Raw genomic sequence first — 25,362 nt, 5'->3', positions numbered from 1 at the left:
GTTCCCGCAGCATGCCAGCTTTTTACTCTTGTCATTTATTGCCCCGGCTCTGTGCCTTTTAAATATTCAGTAACTGCTGTATCTACATTTACGGGCTGTGATCAGCTCCAGGAGAGATGAAGACTGGAGGCTTGTCATTGCTTTTGTAATAAGGGGTTCTGCAATGCAATGCAATGTCTTTGTTGTCGCACATGCACCAAATATATGGCTTCTTATAGGCCAGGGGTGGGGAACCTATGTCTTGAGGGCCGTTAACGGCCCTTGAGGCCATTTTATTCGGCCCCTGACATATTTTCAATGTTATGCAGCTTCACGTGAAATATGAAATATTTTGTAAAGGAATCTTAGAAATTGCATTTGCAATACCATTAAGTTATATTCAGGGGACCAAGAGAAGGTGGTGTCTGTTTTGAATAGCTGTCTTCAATATAGACCTAAAATGCAGGGGGAAATCCTGGTTTGTGTTCACAGTGCGGCCCTCGGAGCCGGAGGACTGTGACGGCCCTTGGAGGAACTTGAAGTGGCCCCTCGAATGAAATAGGTTCCCCACCCTTATCTTAGGCCTTGTTGGAGAGGTGGTGAAGACGCTTGCTTTGTGTTTCTGTTCATGTGTCTTTTTGGGTGATTTTTCATCCACATATGTTAGAATTTTGCATGTGTAGCCTTATTATTAACAGTAGGAATAACTTCTACTTTTTATTCAAGGCAATGTTTTAATTGTGGAAAGATCATGTTTTGCACCAGAAGTGGTGTGTCAGTTCTTTACATGCCCATTACACCACTACCAGGCAGATCAGTTAATTAGCCCTATAGTGAACTCACCTGTGCATATTGTGCAGGGTTTTTTTTTCTTTTCTACTGGAATGACAAAGATATCATCTCAATTTCACCAAACAACAATTGAGAAAAAATGTTTGCGAAATTATGTGGCCCATAAGCTGTAACTACAGTAAGTTACATATATACAGGAAGTTTTGATTTGGTTCAGGCCTTGTGAGGATTTCTTTTCTAACCGAATCAATTTAAACCTGGGCCTGGTCAATTTTACGCATGCTCCAAAGTGCCGTAGAACTAACCGCTTTGAAAATACGTAGTTTTAGCCACTGAAGTTCATGCCACGGCACAGGCTGACACCAAACACCTATATACCATTTATGTCGGTCAAAAGCGGAAAAAAGACCACCCTCAAACTCCTTAGTTGACCGACGTCTGCTGGAGGTTGTGGGAAAGAGCCGTTTCTGCTGTCGTGGTGTGTTGCCCACCTGCGGTGGTTGGGCAGGTGTAGCCGCCGAGGTCAACCCGCTGTCGAGTTCCGCTGTGGGGTTTTCAATCACAACAGAAATGCTGTCTAGTTGTGCCTATGATTCTTCTTTTTCATGGTAAGATGTGCAGGTGTCAAAAATATTTTCTGCACCAGATGTTATATAGTCTTGTTTACCCTCGCTGAAAGGAAAGGTTAGCCTATGTTTGGTATTTGTGGCGTTTATTCTTAAAACCACACTGGATTTGAACGAGGAGTATTGTTAAAAACCAGTCCGGGCCACGTGTTTCATTTTATTTAAGATTAATATCGACTAAATTATTGCTTTCTCCAAAAGCTAACCATGCGGCCATTACGCGCGCTAATTTGCCTATTATTTGTTAGAACAGGACATGACATTCCCCAGATGAACCGAACACATCAGGCCGAGGCTACGACAACTCCAGGCTCATCGCCACAGCTTAGGCTACTTCCTCAAATTCACAAAGGTTAGTTCTTCACGTCAGGCATGTGAAATCCATAGTTCATTATAACCTTGTACTTGTTAAAGAGTCAAGTCCTTCTCAGTTGGTCTTAAAATAGATCCGTCGTTAAAAGCAGTTGAATCACAACAGGGTAGGTTCCCAGCCTTGGCTGGCCTAGGTACTCATTTTCAGCTGAGTGCCTCAGCTTAACCTGTATTGACTCCATTCTGCTCTCACTTTTTGTGTTGGAATGCCCTTTCTTTCCCCAACTGAAGTGTCAATAAACGCCATCTAGCGAAATACCAGAGCCATTTCAATTATATAACGGTGGAAACTGATTTCTGCTCAAACTATTACGCTTGCCTACCTTAATAAATAAAATGCAGACAGACCACCGCATGGGGGTGAGACGGTGAGTTAAAACACACACACACACACACACACACACACACACACACACACACACACACACACACACACACACACACACACACACACACACACACACAAACACACAAGTAGCCTAGACTAGGCCTATTAGGCAACGAACCAGGAATTTAATTCAACACGATACAATATCTGGAAGCGTTGAATATGTGCGTAATAATGTGTTCCTCTAGTAATTCGGGGAGAAACATGGTGGGGTAGTTTAATATCTTCAAAACTTCTCGTAAAAATAATTTAGGAACAGCTCTGTTTTGACTGCAAAACTAGGCCCACATTCTGATAAGTATTTCCTTGTGCCCTGGTTGGGTCTGGTACAGAGTTAGGCCTGCGTCGCTGGCTTCGCACCATGGTGTCAAAACTATTTTATGTTGAGAACGATGAGCCTGTTTAAAACTAATATTGTTTTCATATAGAAAGCGCCCAAGCCACACACTTCCGATAAATCACGGGCGGAATGTACTTTGTAACCCCACAGTGACTGCAGGCATTACAGCAATGCGCATAAAAATGCTTGTCTCATTTTGAGAAATAAATAGATGGTTGTGGAATGTCCCCCTGTTATCCAGTGTCATTCAGAAGCACACAATCAGCAGCTTCTTGAGTCTGAAAGTGAATTCAAGAAGCAAGCCTTTCTCTTTTCCCATGGGTATCAGTTAAATATAGCTCGTCTTAACCCCTGTGCCACACACCATCCACCATTTGCTGTTTGTGTTGAGCTGATTAGCTAGACACAACTGTGAAACGAAGTGTTACTTTTATAGAAGCAACATGCAGCACGTTTTTAGATCGTCTTGCTTTCTCTTGTAAATAGACACCGCGGTGTCTGGCCATTTACGGGGTTACCTCCGGGGTAGATCATCAATTGACCTTTAGCTTCAAAGCTCCTGGCACGTAAGAATATCATTAAAACGCTATCATAAACAGCCTGCGACCTACGAGGCTAACCTTACACCAATGTTGAAGGAACTGTCACCCAAGCCTTCAGCAAAAGCAAAAGCAAAACCAAATCTGTTTAGAGTGGCTAATTACTTGAATTGTTGTAGAGGAACCTTTGGATATATGCGTTATTATGCACACTCTGTTTATGTGACTGGATTAGGAATTATTATGTAGTTGTCAATTATTAGCCAAGTTAATAAAAATCCATTTAAAAAAATGGGCTAGACGGATCAATATATTTTACAAATAACCTTTTAATAATGTGAATATTGGTTAATTTTGAGAGACGCATTCATATTTTTATTTTGTTATAAAGGCCTCACATTGACCCCCAAATGAAAATACAATTGGCCAATGATGTTCACAGTACCATTGCATTTGAAGAAATTAATCTATTCGATTTCATTTTTGCCCCCGATGAAATTCATCGAATAGCCTACCCAAAGCATAGGCCTAACATTTCGATCAGAATTAATACACTTTCACAAAATATGAGTGACTACCTGTGGTTCGTTTACATATTTATTAACAAAAGAATGCAGTTTACAACACAATAGATACATAGATACATATATTTAAATTTATAAACGGCTACCCGTTCTATTTGATAAGAACATTTGTGTATTTTGTTGAGAAAACAAAATAAAATGTCGTAATTCTGGGGCAAAAAGTTGGACTTCTTTTTATATATAAAAAATACATAAAAAATAAAATTAATCAGTCACTCCAGCGCATTTCATTCAAGTCCAAACGTTGACGCAAAAACAATCAAATCAAATCATTAATTAAACTTCTTTGTACAAATATTTACAAATATTACCTGTACAGATAGCATTCCTTTTCGTTTTTTTTCTCTTTAAAACTTTACATGGCTACATTTTGGCATATAATGTCCATTGGTGCCTCGTATGTGCTGTATAGTCTTCAGAAGAAAAAAAAATGTACAAAAATATTTTGTTTGTTATGCCCCATCACTGAGACGGCCATTTGGAAACTGCTGCAGCTGATGTTGGTAGAAACTGTCCAGACATGATATTCGAAGGGACGCTGAGTATGGGAGCCATAGATGTCCGCGTGAGAGACAAGGATTGCGCGCTCAGTAGCGCGGACTGTGCGGTGACGGGAGGCCGCAGCAAAGTCTGTGCGTTGGAAGCGCTGGAGACCCCGATTATGTTCTCTATACTAAACGACGGACGGCTGGATGGTTCCGATTTGATCATGGACGCAGTGCTAAGGCTGTTGAGTTGAAGTTGCAAGCTTGGGCTAAGCTGCGAGTTGAAGGCTTTGCGATTCAGCTCGGCGGATGGTAGCAGGGGGACAGCGGGGGGAAGCATGGGACCCACCGGGGAAATGCAAGGGTACTGCAAGGCTGCTGGGTGTGCGTACGCGGCCGGGTGAAATCCGTAGTGACGGCCGTAGGGATTCCCAATGCTGTACGCCCCAAAGCTCTGCATCATGAGTGCGGTTTGTTCCCTGAGAATGTCTGGCTGCACCCTCTTGAAGCGTTTCCTCCGCCTCAGAAAGCTGCCGTTGTCAAACATGTCTTCTGACGCGGGGTCCAGTGTCCAGTAGTTGCCTTTTCCCGGGTTGCCGGGCTCCCTCGGGATCTTGACAAAGCAGTCGTTGAGGGACAAGTTGTGCCTAATTGAGTTCTGCCAGGCAGGGAACTTCTCCCTGTAGTACTGAAAGCGGTTGCTGATAAACTCACAGATGCCGCTCAGCGTCAACTTTTTCTGTGGACTTTGCAGGATGGCCATGGTAATGAGTGCAATATATGAGTAGGGAGGCTTCACCAGGCTGTTCTTCGGCTTGCTTTGACCGGTGCCTGAGGAGCTGTCCTGCCCGTCCCCCTTCTCACCCTCGCCAGAGCTCTCGCATGGGCTGCCGCTGCTCTCTTTCACGTCGATCTCTTCCATGTCATCCCCTCGGTCGTGGATCCCCTGGCTCTCGCAGTCGCTGTCCCGCTCCATACTCTCGTCGCCCTCTCCAACCACGTCGATATCCACATCGTCGGCTGTAAGCACCGTCTGGCCGGACATATCGCTGGCACTGTTGCCTCCAGACAGGGTCATCACCGCTTACTTTACCCAAGAACAACCCAAGGTAAGAGTAGGGTCCGGTGCGGTCAGATCGGATGTCAACCAAATCTAAATGCAGGTCACTTTGGCCTGCCAGTGAAACTTACACTTTAGAAAATGTTTCTCCACTCGGCTGGCATCTGAAGTTTAAACACACTTGTGCGCGTTTCACGCCAGATCGTCTACTAGTCGTATTTCCTAGAAACAAGGTGTGATTTCTGAGTGCGAAGTCAAGATGACACGTGCTTTTAAAGCCGGGTTTAAGGACTGTCTGATAGATTACTTTTCACTTAAAGATATACTATCAGCAGGGTCACGTGACTGTGTGACGTCAGGAACCCTCCTGTTAAACCATGCAAACTGAAGTTGTTTCATGGATTTGTCAACAAAGGGACAACAGTAATACTGCTTGCCACTACTTTCTGGCTTCGTTCGTCCGTCATAGACCATTTAACGGCAGTAGAGAAGGAGAGAGAAAAAGAAAATTGGTCTGCATGATTGAAACCTCCAGCTCTGGTGCGCATTAACGCATCCGCGTTAAACCCAATTTTACTTTGCTTAAACAAATTGTGTTGAAAGCTGCTGAACGAAAACGTCGACAGCTAAGTTAATTGAATCTATTTTAGTTATTGTTGGGTGCTTATACTGCATGGATCATATTTAATGTAAAATTGGCTGTTTTTGTTTTGGCTAAAATAAATAATTCGTGCTTATGCTTGGATGATGTTAATGTGACGGATAATATTATGCTGCTTCAAAATTTCTGTTAACTGTAGTGGATTTAATACTCTTTTTTTATAGTGCACGTATTTGCTATTTGCTAGTGACAACAGTGTAACAACAATGGGCAAACCTAAAAATAAAGACTCCTAACTGGTAGTGCAGAGGTGTTAACGACCTAATAATTGCACGTGTTAGCATTTGAAAAAGTAGGAAATGAGGGAGCGCGCGGATGCATAGGCACTATTCACAACAGCGAGGGCAAGCGTCGCACGGGGGAGGATTTTCAAGAAAAGGATGTCGAAACGGAATACAGAACTCTTTTAACATTTCCTGAGTGAAGTGAGAAAATTTGGCTCAATGTCAGCGTACCAGAGGGGGTCTGAAACTCTTTTGAAACGGATTAGCATGTTTAATTGAAAAATAACCAACCTAATGCGTTGAAAGGGCAACGTTTCCCCTTTCAAAAAAAGACCTAACATCTATTCCACACAGCCCAACGTGTAGAATGCTTTCCCCCTAGATGAACCGTGTATAGAGCTCTGTAATTCGGTAGGCTTATCCCTTTGAAGATAATCAATACAGTTATATTGGTTGAGGCAAATAGTTTACCTCCTCCCGTCTTAATGGAAATATCTTTAATTGACATCAGAATCAATTATTTTTTACCACCCATATCAGAGATTACAAAATCATGTGAAGGGCTGCGCGCACACACACACACAAACACACACACACACACTCTCTCTCTCTCTCTCTCTCGACGCTCGGCCTCCGCAATGTTGGTGAACGTAGGGTCTCGTTCCGCGTGCTGTTGAAACGGGGCGCGCGCACGCACACAGACGCACACACACAAAACACCATGTCATTCCACTACTGTTTATATCTGTTAAAATCTCAGTTTTTGCCTATGTTATCAGTAGCACATTGGTGTAGGCCTATTATTATTATTATTATTATTATTATTATTATTATTATTATTATTGCTGTTGTTGTTTCAAAATAGGCTATAATAATATAACCACTGATGATGATAATGATCATAATCATAGGCATAATACATAGCCTAATAATTATAATAGACATAATGCTTCAGACAAGGACTCCACTATATCAATGAATACTTCATTTCCACCCTCAGCAATTTATAATGCAAATTCAATGTGAAGACCGTGATGTTAGAGGTAGGCCTATATGTCTGCATTTCTACAGCCTTCCGAACGCGTGCATCTCGATTGTTTGACTTCTAATTTGAAACCTAATGCATCTGAACAACGGTCCCTTCATTGGCGCAGTCGGTTAGTCTATCCTCTTCTGGCGCTGGGCGCTATGGGGTGGGTGTGATGTTTCATACAGTGACTTGACTGCAGTATATAGAAGCGGATTAATGAAATCATACGTTGTTATGGTGAGGCGGACTGCACTGTGATGTCTCATGCGCATTTTGCGCTCACAGTCGCTGACACAGACACGCGGTGACCTGTGTGATCTCACGTCCATCAATAGTGGATACTTAGCAAATGAAATCGGGAGTCTTTCCTTTGACCTGATGCCAGACATTAGCCTAACTGTGTTTTTACTCTTAACGCTTATTTTAATATTGAGCTGGTTCACCATTCGTTTTTTTCCCGTTTACAAGTGTTGAGCTGTCCTGAAGATGATGTATTTCACTAATAGGTGTTGGAATGGTTTACATTTGTACAAGATTCACAATACCACAGCCAAATTCACTCAGATATGTTGGAGCGTTTACTTGTGTCCAAGTCAACGCCCCCCCCCCCCTCTTCACAGTGTTGTGCAGACAGAGAAGGCGCGTTTTGACATCATGCAGAGCAAACTTTGGTATCGCTACTGAGCTCTGAATGACGCCCATTAGACACAAAATAGATCAAATTCGTCCTCTCCGTGATCTTTTGAAGCTCCATGAATCCGGCTTTATACCTGCGCAGTTTGTTAATGAAATGTACATTCAAGCACACATGCACGGCTTAGCCGACACAAGCTTTTAGAATAATAAGCTAACTCTTTCCCAGCCGTGAGCCTATTAGGAGAGGCAGCACAAGCAGGTGACGGTGCGGATACAGGCGCTGCATGTGATTACCGAGCAAGGTCAGAAGCAAATAGCTCACAAATAGCAAAGTGGGATCGAATTTATGCCTAATTAAATCCCTGAAATAAAAAGAGATGGTGGGGGAATTGAAAGGTGTAATAGCAGGAACATTTCCATTCTAGAGGGGGGGGCTGACACGCCGAGAGGAGGATGTTGCGCGTGAACCAAATGAGCGGTGCGCACACATCCGTGCAGCGCATCCAAAAAAGAGCGGCCCACGATTCTGTGGGGACATATTTCAGTGTAGCTATTCTTACGTGTTGTGCTTTCCATTAGACAATATTAGATACCCCTGTGCATCTTATGAGCACCTGTGAGTTGGCATGGGAGGATATTATCTGGGTAGGCTATAGCTGAACGGGAGGGGGTGCGCCTTTTTACTTGCGGATTGCTTAATCGGCCCGGGGTGATGGAGTCAAAGATAGAGTTCAGCCCTATCATTCAAGGAATAATATACAAATACGAATCCACATTTCAGCCCATTGGCTTTGGCGGTGGTCATATCTTGTTCACCTTTTTCTTTTTCTTTTTCATTTAGTTCAACGGTTTCTTTGATTTTCTTTCATATGCGTAATTGTGCGTCCAAATAATTTGCAACTCCTTTGCTTGCGTGGGAAGCTGAAATAATAATTATATGAGCCTAATGATAAAAAATAACCACATGGCAATACTATCCTAGTTCAAAGGTCAGCATTTCCAGGGTTACTTGCTATGATTTTAACACTGCAGATACAACACTACAGATAACGGATAAATCCTTAATTTTTAGCCTCGCCTGCAATTGCGTTAATTTTGTGTTTTATAATTCCGTTACATAGCCTACAACTGAATTGAACTGTAAACTGAGAGGCCTAAGTCATATGTAGATTGATATTTTCACAATTGAGAAATACACCTATAGACTGGAATAAAATAATTTCTGAAGTTTGAATTGATTTGTGTAGAAATATTTTTTGGGGAAGTTGGCTGATTTAATTAATCATTAACGAACACTTGGGCATCGAGCCTGTAGACATAGCCTATATGATAAATTAATGGCATTGTTAGCATGCATTTAATTACTGCTATTATGTTAATTATTTCACATCAATGGCAAATTATCAGCATGTCATATTTAATGAAAACGAGTCATTCCGTGTAAAACCCTTCGTTTCATTGCGAAAGGGAAGTGTCCATGTCATGCTTGTGGTAAAAAATTACTTTTCATTTAAATTCAATCTTTAATTGGATTTTCCACGGTCGACACCATGGTTCCCTCAAGGCTATATCCACCAGAAGGCAGGATCCCAGCCCTTTTCCCTCCGAATTCAGCATTTTCACCCCCTTGAAGAATCCACTCTATCAACCTGCAGCTTCCTGTCAAACAATATGATGCAGCCCATTTTTAACCGTCCGTTCTCTAGGATCAGCGCCTAGCCTCGTGCCGTCACAACAATGCACAAAGGGCCAAAACTGTGAAGCTGTTGTGTCGAGCTTGGTAAATGCGACCGAATATAACGACATAATTGCTTTGGTATACAAAATGGAAAATGACAACATCTAGGTCACAGACAGAAGCCGGCATCAGACAAAAAACTGCAGCGGTCAAGCCCTAATGACCCAAATCCAAGTTTTTATACACCTTCATGGCCATTGGTCATTTTCTGGTTCTCTCAGATTATTGATCAGCTAAAATATCAGTAGAATTTTTTTTTCCATCAGACATGGAAACTGTTTTCAGTCGGTTTTCCCCTTCACCCTCTATTTTTGAAGTCGTTGGCTAGGAATCTTTTATTTTTCTTCAGTTGATGATCATATTGCCGTATGTTTCGTGTCACATATTAGGTGTTGTTTTATGAAACCGTATAATGTCTGAATTCCCTGCGTGTTGGGAACGTCAGTGTACCCCAATATGCAACATTTACCCCAGGATACCGGCTTCTCTCATCAACGCGTAATTTGGCACAGGTTGACTTCCATCAGTAAACGATCTTAATCAGTTCGATTGCATCTAATGGTGAGTGATTTGTTCAACCAATACAACAACTCGGAGCGCACACCTTTGCAGTAAAGTGGTGCAGCATGCAGCCACTCTGAGAGGCACTCACAGCACTGAGCCAAGCGCATCGCTGCTCCATTCGTATCACCACAGCGCGAGCGTGATGCAGTGATGGGCCTCACCGTAGGGTGGGAAAGTGACACGTTGAAACGAGCTGAATGCGCACAGGATTAACATCCCAAAGTGTTTTGTTAAGTATGTGCTATGTTACCCGGTTTGTACGTATTATTGTCATTTATATTAGCCCTGAATTTGCAGATTAACTGGGAAAAAACGTGTTTTTTTTTAGGGCAGCTGCCATACGAACCATAAAAATTGCATTTATGGAAAGCCATCCGATTTGAGTCTTAATAATGATCTTAACTGAAATTAAGACAAAATAAATGGTTATTCTCATGTTGGAATTGGGGTACAAACCAGCACTTGTCATCCAGCTTGCATCAGTCAGTCAATTAAAATTTGATGGTGAACCAGTAGAATAATGTATTCCCTGCATTCTGAACAAGTCACCAACTTTCAGTCGCGCATGGATGGCTAAATTTTAAAATGTTATTCTCCCCTCACACTCTTGAGATTGCGCCTATAATTATATTCATGGTCTAGCCTCTGTTTCCTGTATCCTTTTGAAATCCTCCATAAACATATGTTAAACCAAGACATGTTTCATTCAGTTGACACGGCTTCTGCTGACAGTACATGTAATAATATGACAGCAACAAAGGTAATATGGTGGCTATTCGCGCCCATTATTTATGTCAAAGGGAACTGTCATTCTTTTAGTCTAGTAATGGCGTCCCCAGTGTACCGCGCAGGTAGTGACCCTTGAACTCAATCTTCTCCTGGTTATTGACGCATACATAGCTCATCTGTAATACCACTCTACATTTCACTTCCTACCAACATCACTGGTCTACCAGGCCTTATCTGTCACATACAGGGTGAGCGTGGACTGTCTTTTTTTACACAGGTCCCACCACTACCCCTATTTTCAACAAAATTACCAGAGTTGTGTTTGATGAGTGAGAGAGAGGAAAAATAAAACTTGCGGAGAAAATAGCGGAGCCTGTAGGTCTACCCAGGTAGCCAATTTAAAAGGTTATTGAGCGGCGCAGAGGGTGTCACTCACGAGGGATCCCCGTTAAAGGCACAATCGTGTACTGGTGCCCAAGGCGCTGGTTATAAGGTTAGTCAAGGAGCCCCACAGCCCCGGCCCAAGACTTTTGCACACAACAGTATTGTGGGAACGCAACTTGTGTTATTATCGCCCACGATGCCAACCAATAATAAATCATATAGGCTACAACAAACCACCACGATCTAAGCGCACATCTGCATAATAATGTACGTGGACGGTTTATTTTTAAGAATCAATGCGTCATTTTAGTAGGCTAATCATTTTTCTGGTAGGCCTATATTTGACTAATTAGCAAAGTGTATTAATTTACACTTCATAGCAGACTGCAACATTATTTTACGCAGCGGCTGATGCAGCATGTGCATTTTGGAAACGTGTAGGCTACATTCTCAGTCATTTGCTGTATAGCCTAAAAACTATTTATGTATGGCATAGGAACGCATTTTTTCAGGAGCAGTGAGGACTGTTTAATTGTCATCTGCCCATCAATGTTTGCGCTCTAAGAATGTATTCCATACAGTAGGTCTATAGCCCTATGGCGAGGCATGATTAGGATAATCAAAGCTGTTAACAAACAGATTTGCTAATAATTGTGTATTTATTTCACTCACACAAAATTGGTGAAATTCCATGTCATCGAACAAAGCCATGCGAATCTCTGGTTTCTTCGCGTTTTTAAGCAGGGGCACGCTCTCACCCTTATCCATCTCTAAAATGTGCCATCAATGTCATCCATTCATCTCGTCTGCCTCTTCTAGGTATGGCCTTTGTCATTAGCTAATAATTCTCCCCCTTTTTGAGCTTCTCATAACTTCTTTTGCCGTACTTTTACAAATGCCTCGCGGCTATAAATACTAATGAAATCTCTTTGCTTAATTTGATTTTGCTGGTACACTTGCTGCTATGGCTGAACTTTCCCACGAGGGGCTAACTGACTGAAGGCTCTCAAAGAAAAGGAGGGGAACATTCCAAAGAGCCGAGCACCCCCATTTCCATAATTACCCATTTGGCAGCCTAATGACCTTCTGCAACAATAAAAAGATCTCTTGTTAATTCCATTTCTGTTGCTGACATTCTAGATTCCTATCTTACATGTTGAGGTTTACAAGATAACAAGTGTACGTTCATTTTTCTCCCTCCCATCAAAGACCCATCCATCGCTTTAGCTTCAATGCATGTGATGTCTTGCGAGTAGGGTTCCCAAGAAGATTATGAAGATGCACTTTGGACACAATCCGTTTTAATGTAACGTTATGAATGATATGACTGGATTAAAGGCTGTGATGTAAAATATCATAAATGCATCTTTTTGTTTCATAACATCTTTTATTTTTTAGGCTAAGGAGCCCTTTGCACAACTTGGCCAATGTCGAGTGATGCTCAAATGTGACAAGGCAATATTTTACAGTTCTAAACGTCTTTGTTGATACTTAATTGCAAATGTATAATTTTTATACGTGCATGTAAATTATTTGGTGGAAAATATTCATGGTATCAGTGTAATTCTCATGATAAATGTTATAACATCACTATTCCAATGAAACATTTTTTTAATTGCAATAAAGTATTGATAACCAGTCAGACCATGTTCATCATTGCTGGTGTATATCCACCAAATATGCTCATTTACTTGCTCAGCCTACCATTTCAACTATCTAAGAGCGGAATTCTCCCGTCTCCACTTAAGTCGGTTTTACGCGCGCATATTTTACGCGGTCTTATCTTAAGCGTATTCTCCCCTCTGGAACGTCGCCACACTCCTCGCGCTTAACTCAGAAAAAACAGCGCGTAGCCCAACATAGGCGTGATATATGCTAAATGGGGGGATGAGTCTCCGCCAAGTTCATCAGTTGTGGCTACAAAGAAACTATGGAGCATGGATTTTCAGATCAAACATGTGAAAACCTCGGCAGTCCATTGAGATCCAACACTGAACTTTAACTTTGAATTTAAAACCACGTGCCAAAAGTCCTCGTGCAAAACCATCTCAACATCTAACCTCAGCTCATTTTCACAATCACAAGGCGAGTAGTGGAGGTGAGATATTGAGATGGAAACGCAATGTGTACCTTTGGCGGGAACTCAGCTGAGCGTTTTGGTGCGCAACAGGTTGATTGAAGTAATAAACATGATTAAACGTTTTGTTAAAAATGGAGTTTGGCGTGTTGCCTGGACAATTCCGGAAATCAAAAAGTGATTTTAAATGCTGATCATTCCCACAGTTAAACAAACACATAGTAGGCCTATTTGCTGACTTTTAAAAGTGTTTCTCCGCTTCTCTGTACAGCAACGTGACATTAAAATAATTGGAAATATGTGGATCTCAGCTGTCCGTCAGCATATTACCGTCAGCATATTACACTTAGGCTACATGCATGCTGAAGAATGAACAAGGAAATCGATCGTCATGAAAAAACGGAGACTTTATATTCTGTCGCAGACATGGGAATTAATTGGACATGGGCATGCAATGCCAAGCCAGGACTTAAACGCGCAGCTGATGGGGTGTAATAGAGACCAGAAGCGAAATGCCAAAGACATGCTCTGATATGTAGGCCTACCTTTTTACGTTTAGCTGTATTGACATTCAGGAATATTTTCTGCCTTACAAAAACAGATAGGACAACCTGTAGCCTACCTCAGTATGTGGTGGTTTTGTATGTCGGGCATCAGTTCAGAAAGTTTAATAGGCTACATGCACATATGCACGAGTTCCAATAAATCACAAAAGTGGAGCAGTTGCATTGAAAAACCCTTTACTTAATGTCGTGGCTACAACATAGTAAAAATGGTGAAGGTTGTTTTTGAATAGGCATACTTTGGGTGGCTGTTAGGACGACTGGAACAGCGGTCTTTAGTCTGACGTGACTTGTCAATTTAGAATACTTGTGCATGGTGCAACGAGGTGTTTTTGGTTTTGGTTACCGTCCGTGGAGACAACATGATGATCCTCATACTGATTAATTAATTACCTGCTTTTGTTTGTAAGTTCACCGATATGAGAACATGCTCTGGGCAACTGGTCATATTTTGTCACAATTAATGTAAGATGTTTATGTGGAACTGTGAATGAATTTCGATTTGGACTCACACTGATGGTAAGGAACATCAACAAAGCATACCGTGTAACATGTTCACGCCAAGCGAGCATCAAATGCAATATTACATTTTACCTCATAGTGGCGCTTGACCTTACTACAGCCCTTTGATGCGCGTAAAGGCAAACGCGCGTAAGTGCACGGGAGAATACGCTTAGGATTCATTTACATGCGAAACTCCCTGATTTTGGCCTGGCCCCACCCAAAGTGCGCAAGTGATGAAATCGCGCGTAAGCCCCGCTTACTCACTGGCTTGAGTAAGCTCAGAGGCGCTGTTGCGCGTTTTTTTTTACTTAAGCGGGTGGGAGAATTCCGCCCTAAATCATTAGTGGCACTGAAGAAACTATGTAATACCTGTATAGGTGTTCTCTGACATTACTCAATATCTCTCCCAAGTTATGATTATTTCAATTATTAACTAATTAATAAACCTTATTCAATAAATCTTTATTTTATTGCAAAAATCTTCCATCATACCACCATCTCCTCTTACTTGTCCTTTGTCAATCCTTTACCAACGGCATCTGCACCACACACAAACACACACACACACACACACACACACACACACACACACACACACACACACACACACACACACACACACACACACACACACACACACACACACACGTACACACAATCTTTTGGTGATACCCTCATTAAACCATTTAGGAAACTATTAAATTGTGTGAAACAATAACTGTCTGACTCATTGTTAGGAAACTGTAGCTTATAACAGTTTTATCGGTCACATACATAATAGGAATTTAACATCTGTCATCTGTTCTTCAAATACAGTTTTGTATAAAGTGTGGGTTTTTTTCTAATTTTTTAGGGTGTGCATACATCCTTGATGGGAAGCTCAGATTATGTCTGTCAGTCAACAGACTTATGATATCTGTGGGTTATGGCTACACTTGTTCAGAGAGGTAATGAAGAAAACATGTTTCATTACAAACAAATGCATTTTTAAGAGCTGATGTTTTTCTTCTTCTTTAGGACAACTGAAGGACCTGGGATGTGTAAGCTTCACAAAAGCCGCCTCCTAATGCTGTTCTCACTCATCATGGTTTTTAAACAATATACGGTATGCTAAAAGATAAAGGGGACGTAACGGAATATTCAGCTATACTTGTGGTTTTGCTGTTTTGATGTGATTACATATAAATGTTATTGTCATTCAGGTGGAGACGCGTGTAGTTCAGGCTATTTTGTGTTGAACTTCAAAGCTTTTGCCACATGTGTGTCAAGTCCTCCATATCTTGTTGAACACTGCTCTTGTCTAGACACGGCTGTCCTGACTTCATCTCTCACTCTGAAGTAGTGGAGTCGAGTGTTTGTGCTATGACTGCACTGCACTGGAGCTTTCTAGAAGAGACTTGTGCAGAGAGATAGAGACTGACTTTGTGAATGGCCACTAACTGCCACGAGTTGGGAGTTTTCCTTATGTTGTTTTCCATGAGTGACCCTCCATTACGAACAGGACCTTGCGGAGGAGAATCAGGCTATTTGTATTATTTAAACACATAATAAAATCATCAAAGCGCGGAGGCAAATTGAGATTTGGCAGCCCCAGGAACGTTGCCCTACTACTCTGTGGCGGCCCGCGCTGGCGAAAACCAAAGGAGTCGCTAAACTGGCTTAATGGGCGGCCATGTGATTTCAACTTGAGGAGTGCTTTAGAACAGCAAATTCAATTATCATGTTAGAATTCTGCATGAAAACAATCTATACTAGAAATTAAGGACTATTCCCGTCAGATGACTCGCATCTGCCACTTAATCTCATTTGGAACAAGCGAGGGCCTTCTTTGAATGTTATCAAATGTTTACAAAGTGCCTAATGTGCTAAATGCAATCAGTGGAGAGGCAGCAGTAATTGTGCGCTGGTGTCAGGGTCCTGCAGCACTGCCTTGCCTTCATCTCCTCCCGAAGTGTCCCCAGGGCCACCGGGATCAAAATAAACACTGGACCTCCAGACTCTTAACAAACCAAAGCATCATTGTTTTAGATTAGATTTGTAGATTCAACTTTATTGTCATTACACAAAATGCAGTTTAGCACCTAATTGCACATTGGAAAAGCAAAAATACAATGTACTATACGTGGATAAATACAGTGTATCATGTGCATTATATGAAAATAAATGCAGTTACTATCCAGACCTTTCTGGAGCTGTGAAGGCATGGGAATAGCACTTAACACACACAATCAATCTTTGTTGACTGACCTTCCCTTTTGCACACAAGAAATGGCCCAGGCTCCAGTTTCTTCAGAGCGATGGCAAAGAGTAGACGAAGCTTGCTCTTCAAAGACGTGTCAAGCTAACACTTTACTTGACATGCTTGTGTGACGTAGTGTGTGACACCTAATGGGCTCTGTGCGTTTCTCATATGGCTTGGTGCTCATTTTGAACTTATGCAGTCAGTTACATCTGAACCTGTGGGCTACAAGACTCTAACCGCTTACATGACTGCCCTTGTGCCATAAAGCCAGGAAAACTGGATGATCCAGATATGCCCACAGATATGCTCTGTGTGGCCTCCTCTACATTGTGGGCCTGTCTCTGAGTAAATAAGAAAACAAATGAAACGCATCAGCCCTTGAAGACCGTCGGCCCATGCTGAAATGCCCTGTATGCCAGATGACCAATCCAGGCCTGCAAGATACTGTATGATGTAGGGATTTCCATAACCATCCACTCATTGAATTATGCTCTGAATTATACCAACTTGAATGTTTTAATATCAAGATTTGCATTAGTGTGCTGAGGCATCCTATACAAGATGTCTACCTCAGATACAGGTGTGCAAGAAATAAAAACATGTTCTCTCTGCCAGCCAAATCTCCTGCAACTGACCCGTTGACACACAGCGATTTGCCATAGCTCCTGAAACCACATTTCACACAAAAAACGAGCGTCCTCTCCATACAAAGACACTATTCTCTCTTCCTCTACAGTGTTACTTCTCTTTATCGCCTAGCCTTAGGGTAAAGCCTCCTCTTCCTCCTCCTCCTCCCCCATCCATGCCCCCCCCATACACACACTTTTGTCTGTGGAGACTACATATTACATTTGCCCGCCACAGGCTCTTCGGCAGAATGGCTCGGCAGGATTCTTTCCCTGGGTCATTCATCTATGTACATGGCTTGGACACACATCACAGACAAAGAGAGCCTAGTGAAGGATAATATTGAGGAGGCTCCGTTGAATTCAAAGCCTAAAGCAATGTGAGGGCTCCGTGAAACCCCAAAGCTAGGCATGCAATCAGGAATGAGGAGCATCTGTGGAGAGCACAACACATCTTATTTCCCCAACATGTGGCACCGTGTTCCTTCACACTCCCTTTCATACAGTATATAAAAACAAGACATACAAGAAGCATAAAACGAATCATTCAACAGCACCAGTCCTTCACCCTTGGTCTCTTAACCCTTTGATGTGGATGGGATCGCCTGTGATCAGAATTTGCTGAAAAAGCTTAACTACATCATAACAACATCGCCATGATACCGAGGGTCTTAAGTAATAGATTAAGACACGGTCATTACTGTTTAGGTGACAATAAGGTATAATAAGTCAAGGGTACTTTATGGTCAAAAATCTGTGTAACAGGGTTAGCACAGGAGTTTGAAACTGCGTTTGACCAGTCTCCAATGTGCAGTTGAACTAATAACAGAGGCTCTGCACGAAAGGATTAACCAATTCAGGAGTACACAGCTGTTTGAGGGTTGACGAGAATACTCAGAATATTAGTCCCCCTTATATGCCTGTCACAAAGATTTGACTTGGCTTTGCAGAATTGAAATACAATATCAATATAATTCATGCATATGCTCCATTCAAGTATTGCATAAAACATTATTTTGCCATTCCATTCTCACTTTGGGAAAATGAGGGTTCTGGGGTTCTGATTTCTAAGACAGCTGATCAAATTCTCTCCTCTCCTAATGCTTCTTTTGCGTAGATATTTTGTTAAGAAATGCTTTGATGCAAGTACCTTCACACGTTAAAGGCAAATGTCAGACAACAGAGAGCGTTTTCTTTTCTGAGGGATGACAAATGGCAATCCAAGCATAGTTTCATCAGAAATACTTCAAAAAATCCAGACTACTGTGACCATATGGATAGCCAACTGCCCCCATTATCATCATATTAACTGGTGTGATGTCAAAATGTGTGTAAAACAAGCAAACCACCCACAGCAACAGAAATGGTGCCTGACTCTAGGTTTGGTGAAAGATCACCATAGCTAGGATGAAGAAACAAACGAGCAAAGCATGAACAAGTGTACGGACATTCAACTCCATTTTCATAGATAGCCCCCCCCCCACACCACACCACCCTAACCCACCGGCCACCACCGATGACATCCCACCCCAACACCCAAGCCCCATTCCTGGAGTGGTCCGAAAGCAGCCCTCCACACCCTGTTCCTCTGCTCTCCTCTCCCCTTGAGTATTTCCAGTCCCCTTACTCAGCCCCTCACATGAGCATGAGACTCGTAGCTCTGGTGTCACATTAAAATTAGGATGAGATCTGGAGGATTCATAAAAGGTCACGCACACACGACCACACTCATAAACTGATCCCACAACCGCAACCCCCTCGACCCTGTGATGACCCCTGCAGTGGTGGCGCAGTAAAGGACAGAGCTAAAGAAGTGGATGATGAATGTAATGCAATGCAATGTAATGTATGGTACATAGCACAGTTGGCTTGTACAGTATGTACTGTTCTTTGTGAACTTTCTGATCACTGTCGTCTGCATTTAGCATTTAATTGGTTTGACATTTCTTTCATGATGTGATGGAATTCCGTACAGAATGTATAGAAAAAGACGTATTCAAGATTATTCACCTGTTATGTTTTGCTTGGAAAGGAAATTACCATTAATGTTAACTTACCCCTGTGAGACCACGAAACTTTTGTGTGAAGATGGTAGGGTATAGTAGAGTGGAGTAATAAAGAGACTAGTGAGTTAGTACTTTATTAATCCCTAAGGGAAATGAAGGTAGTCTAACCTCTCTCTGAATGAAGAGACACAGCCCTATCCATCATTTGCATGTGACGTCAAACGTTCTAGTGGACGGCCACTGGACGGCAAGAGGACGGCAGAGTGCAGCATTAATGAATGGATTCCTATGGGAGTCGCAACGTTTAGTAACTCATAACTAGGGTTGCCAACTGTCAATGTAAAAAATACGGGACACTTCATCGTGCCGGGGGTATGGGGGTCGTCCCCCAGAAAATTTTGCATTTCTTAGATGTAATTTCCTGCATTCTAACGTCCCGTGTCCCGTTTCAGTTCAATACGGAACCCGTACTTTTATCTCTAAATACAGGACGATTCCGTATTTCAAGGGACGGTTGGCAACCCTACATAACGTAACTTAGACCACCGATAAACTAAACACCGTAAACACACATTGTGCTGTTTGTTACAAAAACAGATAGGGTTACAAACCAGGCGTGACTTTTCACTGGATCTCAAAATAAAAAGAGGAAGCTGAGGTGAGACCAACTGGAAAACCATCAAGCTACTCGAGTAGCCTGGATGAGCACCACGGTAAGTTTCTCATTTGCCATCCTTTATATCACCGTTTGTCTCTTAATTCGTGAACGCTAGTTAATTTAAGTCTAATGTGCAATTTCAATGGTTTTTTTTCTGTGAGGTCAATGCAAGATGCTTTCCATGATTAACGTTAATTAATTAGCAGCATCATTACGCTATGATGGACGTATGCTAATATATTGCAGGCTGTAACGTTAACACGGAATTCATAAAGCTCTTGGTGAAATTGCACGGATATGACGTTCATATTGTTAAGGTTCAAATGTAAAAATAAACCATGTGTACATCTCTAGCGGTGATTTCCCAAGTAGCTTAGGCCTACTCTCCAGCATGATGCTGCCATGAAATGCCAGCCCATTATCCTTATCCATGCTGGCCTATTTATAACATGCTTAGGCCCACCAGTCTTGGTGTTGTCCTTGTCAATAATAGGCCTATAAAGTGCACCACTTTGTTGTGTTGTCATCCAAATTGTCTGCCCTCTGAAATCACACACATCAGAGGCTTAATGGTTTGGGAAGTGGTATTAAGATTGGAGGGTTGCAGGTTCAAATCCCATCCTACACCTCTCCCTTCACCTCCCATCCAGGCTGTGCCCTTGAGCAAGGCACCTAGCCCCATGCTGCAGAATCAGTTAGCAATTCACTGTGAGTAAGGAAGTTGCCTTGGATAAGTGTCAGTTAAGTGTTATCTTTCTGTTTCTCCAGATGAGAAGAGCGATGATCTGATGTCATGACAGATTGGATGTATGGAAGAGCCAGAGGTCCAGCACACCAAGCCAAGTTTAGCCGATTTCAACCTCTTAATTACACCAACTCAATGTAGTAGTTTATTTTTAGACACAAAGTACAAATACATTTCAAGGTTATGAAGGTGATGGGAGGGGATATCTATTCTGGGGTGGACATGTACAATAGACGTGCAAGTATTTATTTATATTAATAAATGGTTATCTGAACTAGGCCTGTAATAGTCAACCCATTGATGCTGGATGCTGTGTACACGTTGTATTGGCCTAGGTGCCTGGAGCGACACATTCAGGCATGACATTTTTTTAGATTAAAAAATGTGGGTATGTTAGAGCCGAATTAACATGTTCCAAGAGGATGGTCTTGGCTTTTAAAACTCATATCATGTTTGTATGTGCTTCAGAGACTTATTTAGTTATTTGTTTTTTTTAATAGGATGAGGGCACCTTTCTTAAAAAGGGCATAGGCAATTAGCTGGCATTTTTTGCAGGTGCCGGCTAAAATGGGTTAATATTATTTACATACAGCACTATCCCCATACTAGTATACCCATGTCACCTGAGATATACATTTAGTGGAGACAATATAATTAGTTAGACTAGACTGAAGATTGACAGGCGGTCATGGATAAACGGTTAGAGTGTCAGACTTGTATCCCAAAGGTTGCCAGTTCGACTCCTGACCCACCAGGTTGGTGGGGGGGTTGGTGGGGGGGGGGGGAGTTAAGTAATCAGTGCTCTCCCCCATCCTCCTCCATGACTGAGATACCCTGAGCATGGTACCGCCGCACTGCTCCCTTGGGGCGCCATTGGGGGCTGCCCCCTTGTACGGGTGAAGCATAAATGCAATTAGTACAATAAAATAAGCAAGACATGTCTGGATGGACTTCATCATTTCAGTTATTTATTATCACAACTACTCACTATCAATGACAACCAGGCGCACACCAGCCAAATGCTGGGGAAAATTAAGTTTGGCCGGTAGAAGAGAAAACATACTTGGCACTTTGACCCATTATGTAATGTACCGGTATGTTTGGAGATTAACATACTAGGCATTTTGGCTAATGATGAAAAAAGTTAATTTAGAGCCCTGCTGAAAACTCCAACAGCTGGTACAGGTGATCAGTGCATCAGGTGAGGAATGTAAGTAGGCCCGATGGATGAGGAAACCAGCATCACTGATGGTGAGGTCCTGGTGCTGTTGCAAAGCCCCAAGCGAAAGAAGCCTCTCTGGACACCTCTTCATGTTGGCTCCCCCATCTAATTAAAAAAAAGAAAAGACAAACATGCTATTTAAATTAATCTAGCCATGCATTTGTAATGTACCGGTACAGTACTGAATAATTAACTCCCTTGGCAATATTGTGTGAATTAAAATGTGATGTAAAATGTCAGAAAATAACACTCATCCCAACTGACTAGTCATGTCTTTACCTGTGCTGCTGGGATGCAATTCTTGGACGTCATCCTGGCCACCATGACTCATGGTTTTAGTTTGGGTGCTGACCACCTGACTGATGAACCTGTTATTACAAAACAATAAAAACAATAAAGATAAATAGCCTAACAGGTTTGTTGTGCTTTTCTTTCTCTTGTGAAGGTCATCTTTTCAAATGATGTATTTACGCTTAAACTAATCAAAGTATGTAACCGACATTCTGTCCTATATGTTTCTACATGTGCAATGTAATGCAACACCGATTTGAAACATTGAAGTATATGTCAAGTCAGCTTTTATTGTCACTTTCTTCATGGTCATACAAGGGAAACGAAATTAGCCTAGGCCTACGTTTTCTCTCTACCATGCCAGGACATAGACAGGACTGACAATTTACAGACAGACAGAAAGTGCAAGACAGGACAGTGGACTGGTAACATAAGTGGTCAATAATAAAAAAATACGGTACAAATGAACATGTAACATTGGAGTCCAATTTGGACATGTAAACAGAAGATAAGATAGAAATATTTCACAATAGATACATTGGGCAGACGTGGCTGAAACAACAATGAAATCCACTTGGATGAAACGAAACGCATCCAAGTGAACCTACAAGATACATCCGAGATGAAAAGATATGCTTTTCAAAAGACCACTTTGCAAAATGCCTGACACAAAATGTACCGTGCGTCTTGTAGTAAGTTAGGTTAGCAGCATTATCTTACCTGTGCCATGCCACGAGAGGATGCCAGCCGCGGTGCTCAGCCACCAATGAAGAAACGGTGCATTAAGGTGCTAGTATTTTGCCAATGCAGAGGTTTGGTTTAAGTTCACAACTTAACTGAAGAAAATAAACACGGGATAAAAAAATACATCGCAGGCAGAGTAAGTTCATAGCTGGAAGCAAGCAACAACTTTCTCTTCTTCTCCCAGTTTCCCGTACCGCCCGTACCCGTTATGCCACCTAGTGGAGCAGAATACATTTTAATAAAACTATGATTTGAACACATCCACCGTGGCCAACCTAGCCTGATAACGCCAGGTACATATCCCGTTTAAAAAAAAAGACAAAAACTACGTGTTTATTTCGTATTTCATGGTCAAAGTTGTCTTCGTCTGCACAATTCCTATGTACGAATGTGTACTTCTGCCGTCCAGCGAAAATGATTACGCAATATTGTGACGTCAGTGCAAATGATGGATACTCCCTGGCTACTGTCTATTATTTGGAGGTTCTAGGATGGATGACTGAACTGGCCTACAGGGCCCAAGAAACAAGGAAGCCCTGAAGCCCGAGCCTCTATATTTCCATTCTCACACTGCGTTAAATATTGCACTTTTAACAACTGTATTTAACACTTTTAACAATTGTACCATCAAAGTTTCTCAAACTCCTGAACCCCCAAGAAATTACATTTCTGGCCTAAAACCCTGAATCTTTTCGGAAACTAGCAACACCCATGGAGAGGGGGCCTTTCTTGCTGTGTTGCCCAGGGACCCCATGGAGTCATAATCCTTTCCTGTGGGGGGACTGCCATCCCAAGATGCCGCCCTGCAAACCCTCTAAGTCGCCTCATACTGTAACACTGACTCCAGCGTAGGGGTGGGATGGAACGATTGGCCATGAGTTGTTCTGTGTACCTGGAGGATCATTTGTTTTGAGTTGTTGAAGGTCTCTGTTTCCAGCGAGTTGGTTGGCGGGGCCCAGATTAAGAGACGCACGCTGGATGGATGAGTGCCTGTACGGATGAGGGATTGGCGGCCATGCCCCATGCTTTTCCCCTGGTTGAACTCTCTCACACTACCTCCATTCAACCCCCACCCCTTCTCTCTCTCTCTCTCTCTCTCTCTTGCTCTCTCTCTCTCTCTCCCTTTCTCTTTTTTATCTCTGTCTTTATCTTTCTCTCTTTATCTCTCTCTTTATCTCTCTCTCTCTCTCTCTCTCTCTCTCTCTCTCTCTCTCTCTCTCTCTCTCTCTCTCTCGCACACGCACACACGTACACAGCATCCTCCGGCCTGTCAGATGAATGAACCGAAAGGGGACATTATTTGTTTGTATCAATGTTTGTTTGTGTTTGCCGTGGCATTGCTGTCTCAATAGTGGCGCTGAAGTTACTTTCCGCTCTCTGCATTTCGCTGTGTGCACACACAGCACACCCAGGTGCTATCGACACCCCTCAGTCCAAATAAGTTTCCTCGTTCATTAAAAGAAAGTCCGGAGGCCACGCATAATCATCTCCTTTTACACACACACACACACACACACACACACACACACACACACACACACACACACACACACACACACACACACACACACACACACACACACACACACACACACACACACACACACACACACACACACACTGACACACACCCTCTCTCTCTCGCTCTAATTACAACATGCAGATCAGCACATGAGACACTAGATCAGTTTTCATGGGTGAGGGCTTTTTTAATAGCATCATCAGCAATGTGCATTTGGCACTACTTGCATGGGATAGTTAGTTAACAACTGGCTTCTTAAAATTGTAGTCTTAAATCTCTCTCTCTCTCCCTCCCTCTGCGCTTTTATCAGCGTTGTTGTGCACTGCAGTTTCAGGCCCAGTTAGCCTTGGCTACACACACTGACAGGGGGGATGAGGGAGAGAGAGAGAGAGAGAGAGAGAGAGAGGAAAAGGGAGAGAGAGAGAGACTGCGAAAAAGAGGGAGAGGGGTAGGTGCTGGCCACCACCAACGTTGTGACAACTGTTCAACAACTTGCCGTCTTTTGTTTACCGCTTCTATCACACAATGGCCTGAGGACGGATTGGAGAGGAGAGGAGAGGAGAGGAGAGGAGAGGAGAGGAGAGTAGGGGAGAGGAGAGGAGAGGAGAGGAGAGCAGAGGAGAGGAGAGCAGAGGAGAGGAGAGGAGAGGAGAGCAGAGGAGAGGAGAGGAGAGGAGAAGAGAGGAGAGTGAGAGGAGAGGAGAGGAGAGGAGAGGAGAGGAGAGTGAGGGGGGTCAGTGTTTCAGCAGGAGGTCAAGGAGCAGGGTCAGGTTGGATGAAATACTTCATAGCGATCCCTTTCTTTCAGGATCGCTCGTTTTGACACCCGCAGAGGGCTCAGGTCACCAAATAGATATTGATCTAACACGGTAGCACGTTTCAAAGAGCTGTTCTTGGCCATGTCGGAGAGATAAAAATAAATGATGGGCTGGGTGACTTTCTCCTCGCCGGTCCCCTGTCTCCACTGTGAACCCGTTACATAGGTCAGAACCCGCAGAGAGAGAGAGAGAGAGAGAGAGAGAGAGAGAGAG

The 25,362-nt window shown here is 42.6% G+C and overlaps 1 protein-coding gene and 2 long non-coding RNA genes across 3 annotated transcripts; 1 reads left to right on the top strand and 2 right to left on the bottom strand.

The window, feature by feature from the left end:
- The first annotated feature begins 1,019 nt into the window (after positions 1 to 1,019).
- LOC134451380 (uncharacterized) lies at positions 1,020 to 15,482 on the top strand. The gene is made up of 3 exons (XR_010035229.1): positions 1,020 to 1,379; positions 1,646 to 1,749; positions 15,293 to 15,482. It is a non-coding gene; the product is annotated as an uncharacterized LOC134451380 (long non-coding RNA).
- On the bottom strand, positions 3,616 to 5,442 carry foxd3 (forkhead box D3). The gene has a single exon (XM_063200274.1). It carries the CDS (start codon positions 5,181 to 5,183, stop codon positions 4,083 to 4,085), a length of 1,101 nt encoding a protein of 366 aa, XP_063056344.1. The 5' UTR covers positions 5,184 to 5,442; the 3' UTR covers positions 3,616 to 4,082.
- Positions 15,483 to 21,743: 6,261 nt separating the features above from the next.
- Positions 21,744 to 22,828, bottom strand: LOC134450431 (uncharacterized). Its single transcript, XR_010035087.1, has 3 exons — positions 22,786 to 22,828; positions 22,054 to 22,142; positions 21,744 to 21,879 (listed from the first exon to the last, which is right to left on the bottom strand). It is a non-coding gene; the product is annotated as an uncharacterized LOC134450431 (long non-coding RNA).
- Positions 22,829 to 25,362: the final 2,534 nt, after the last annotated feature.

The sequence above is a fragment of the Engraulis encrasicolus genome, chromosome 6 (genome assembly GCF_034702125.1).
Source record: "Engraulis encrasicolus isolate BLACKSEA-1 chromosome 6, IST_EnEncr_1.0, whole genome shotgun sequence".
Classification (NCBI taxonomy): domain Eukaryota; kingdom Metazoa; phylum Chordata; class Actinopteri; order Clupeiformes; family Engraulidae; genus Engraulis; species Engraulis encrasicolus.
This window is presented reverse-complemented; position numbering and strand designations above follow the sequence as displayed.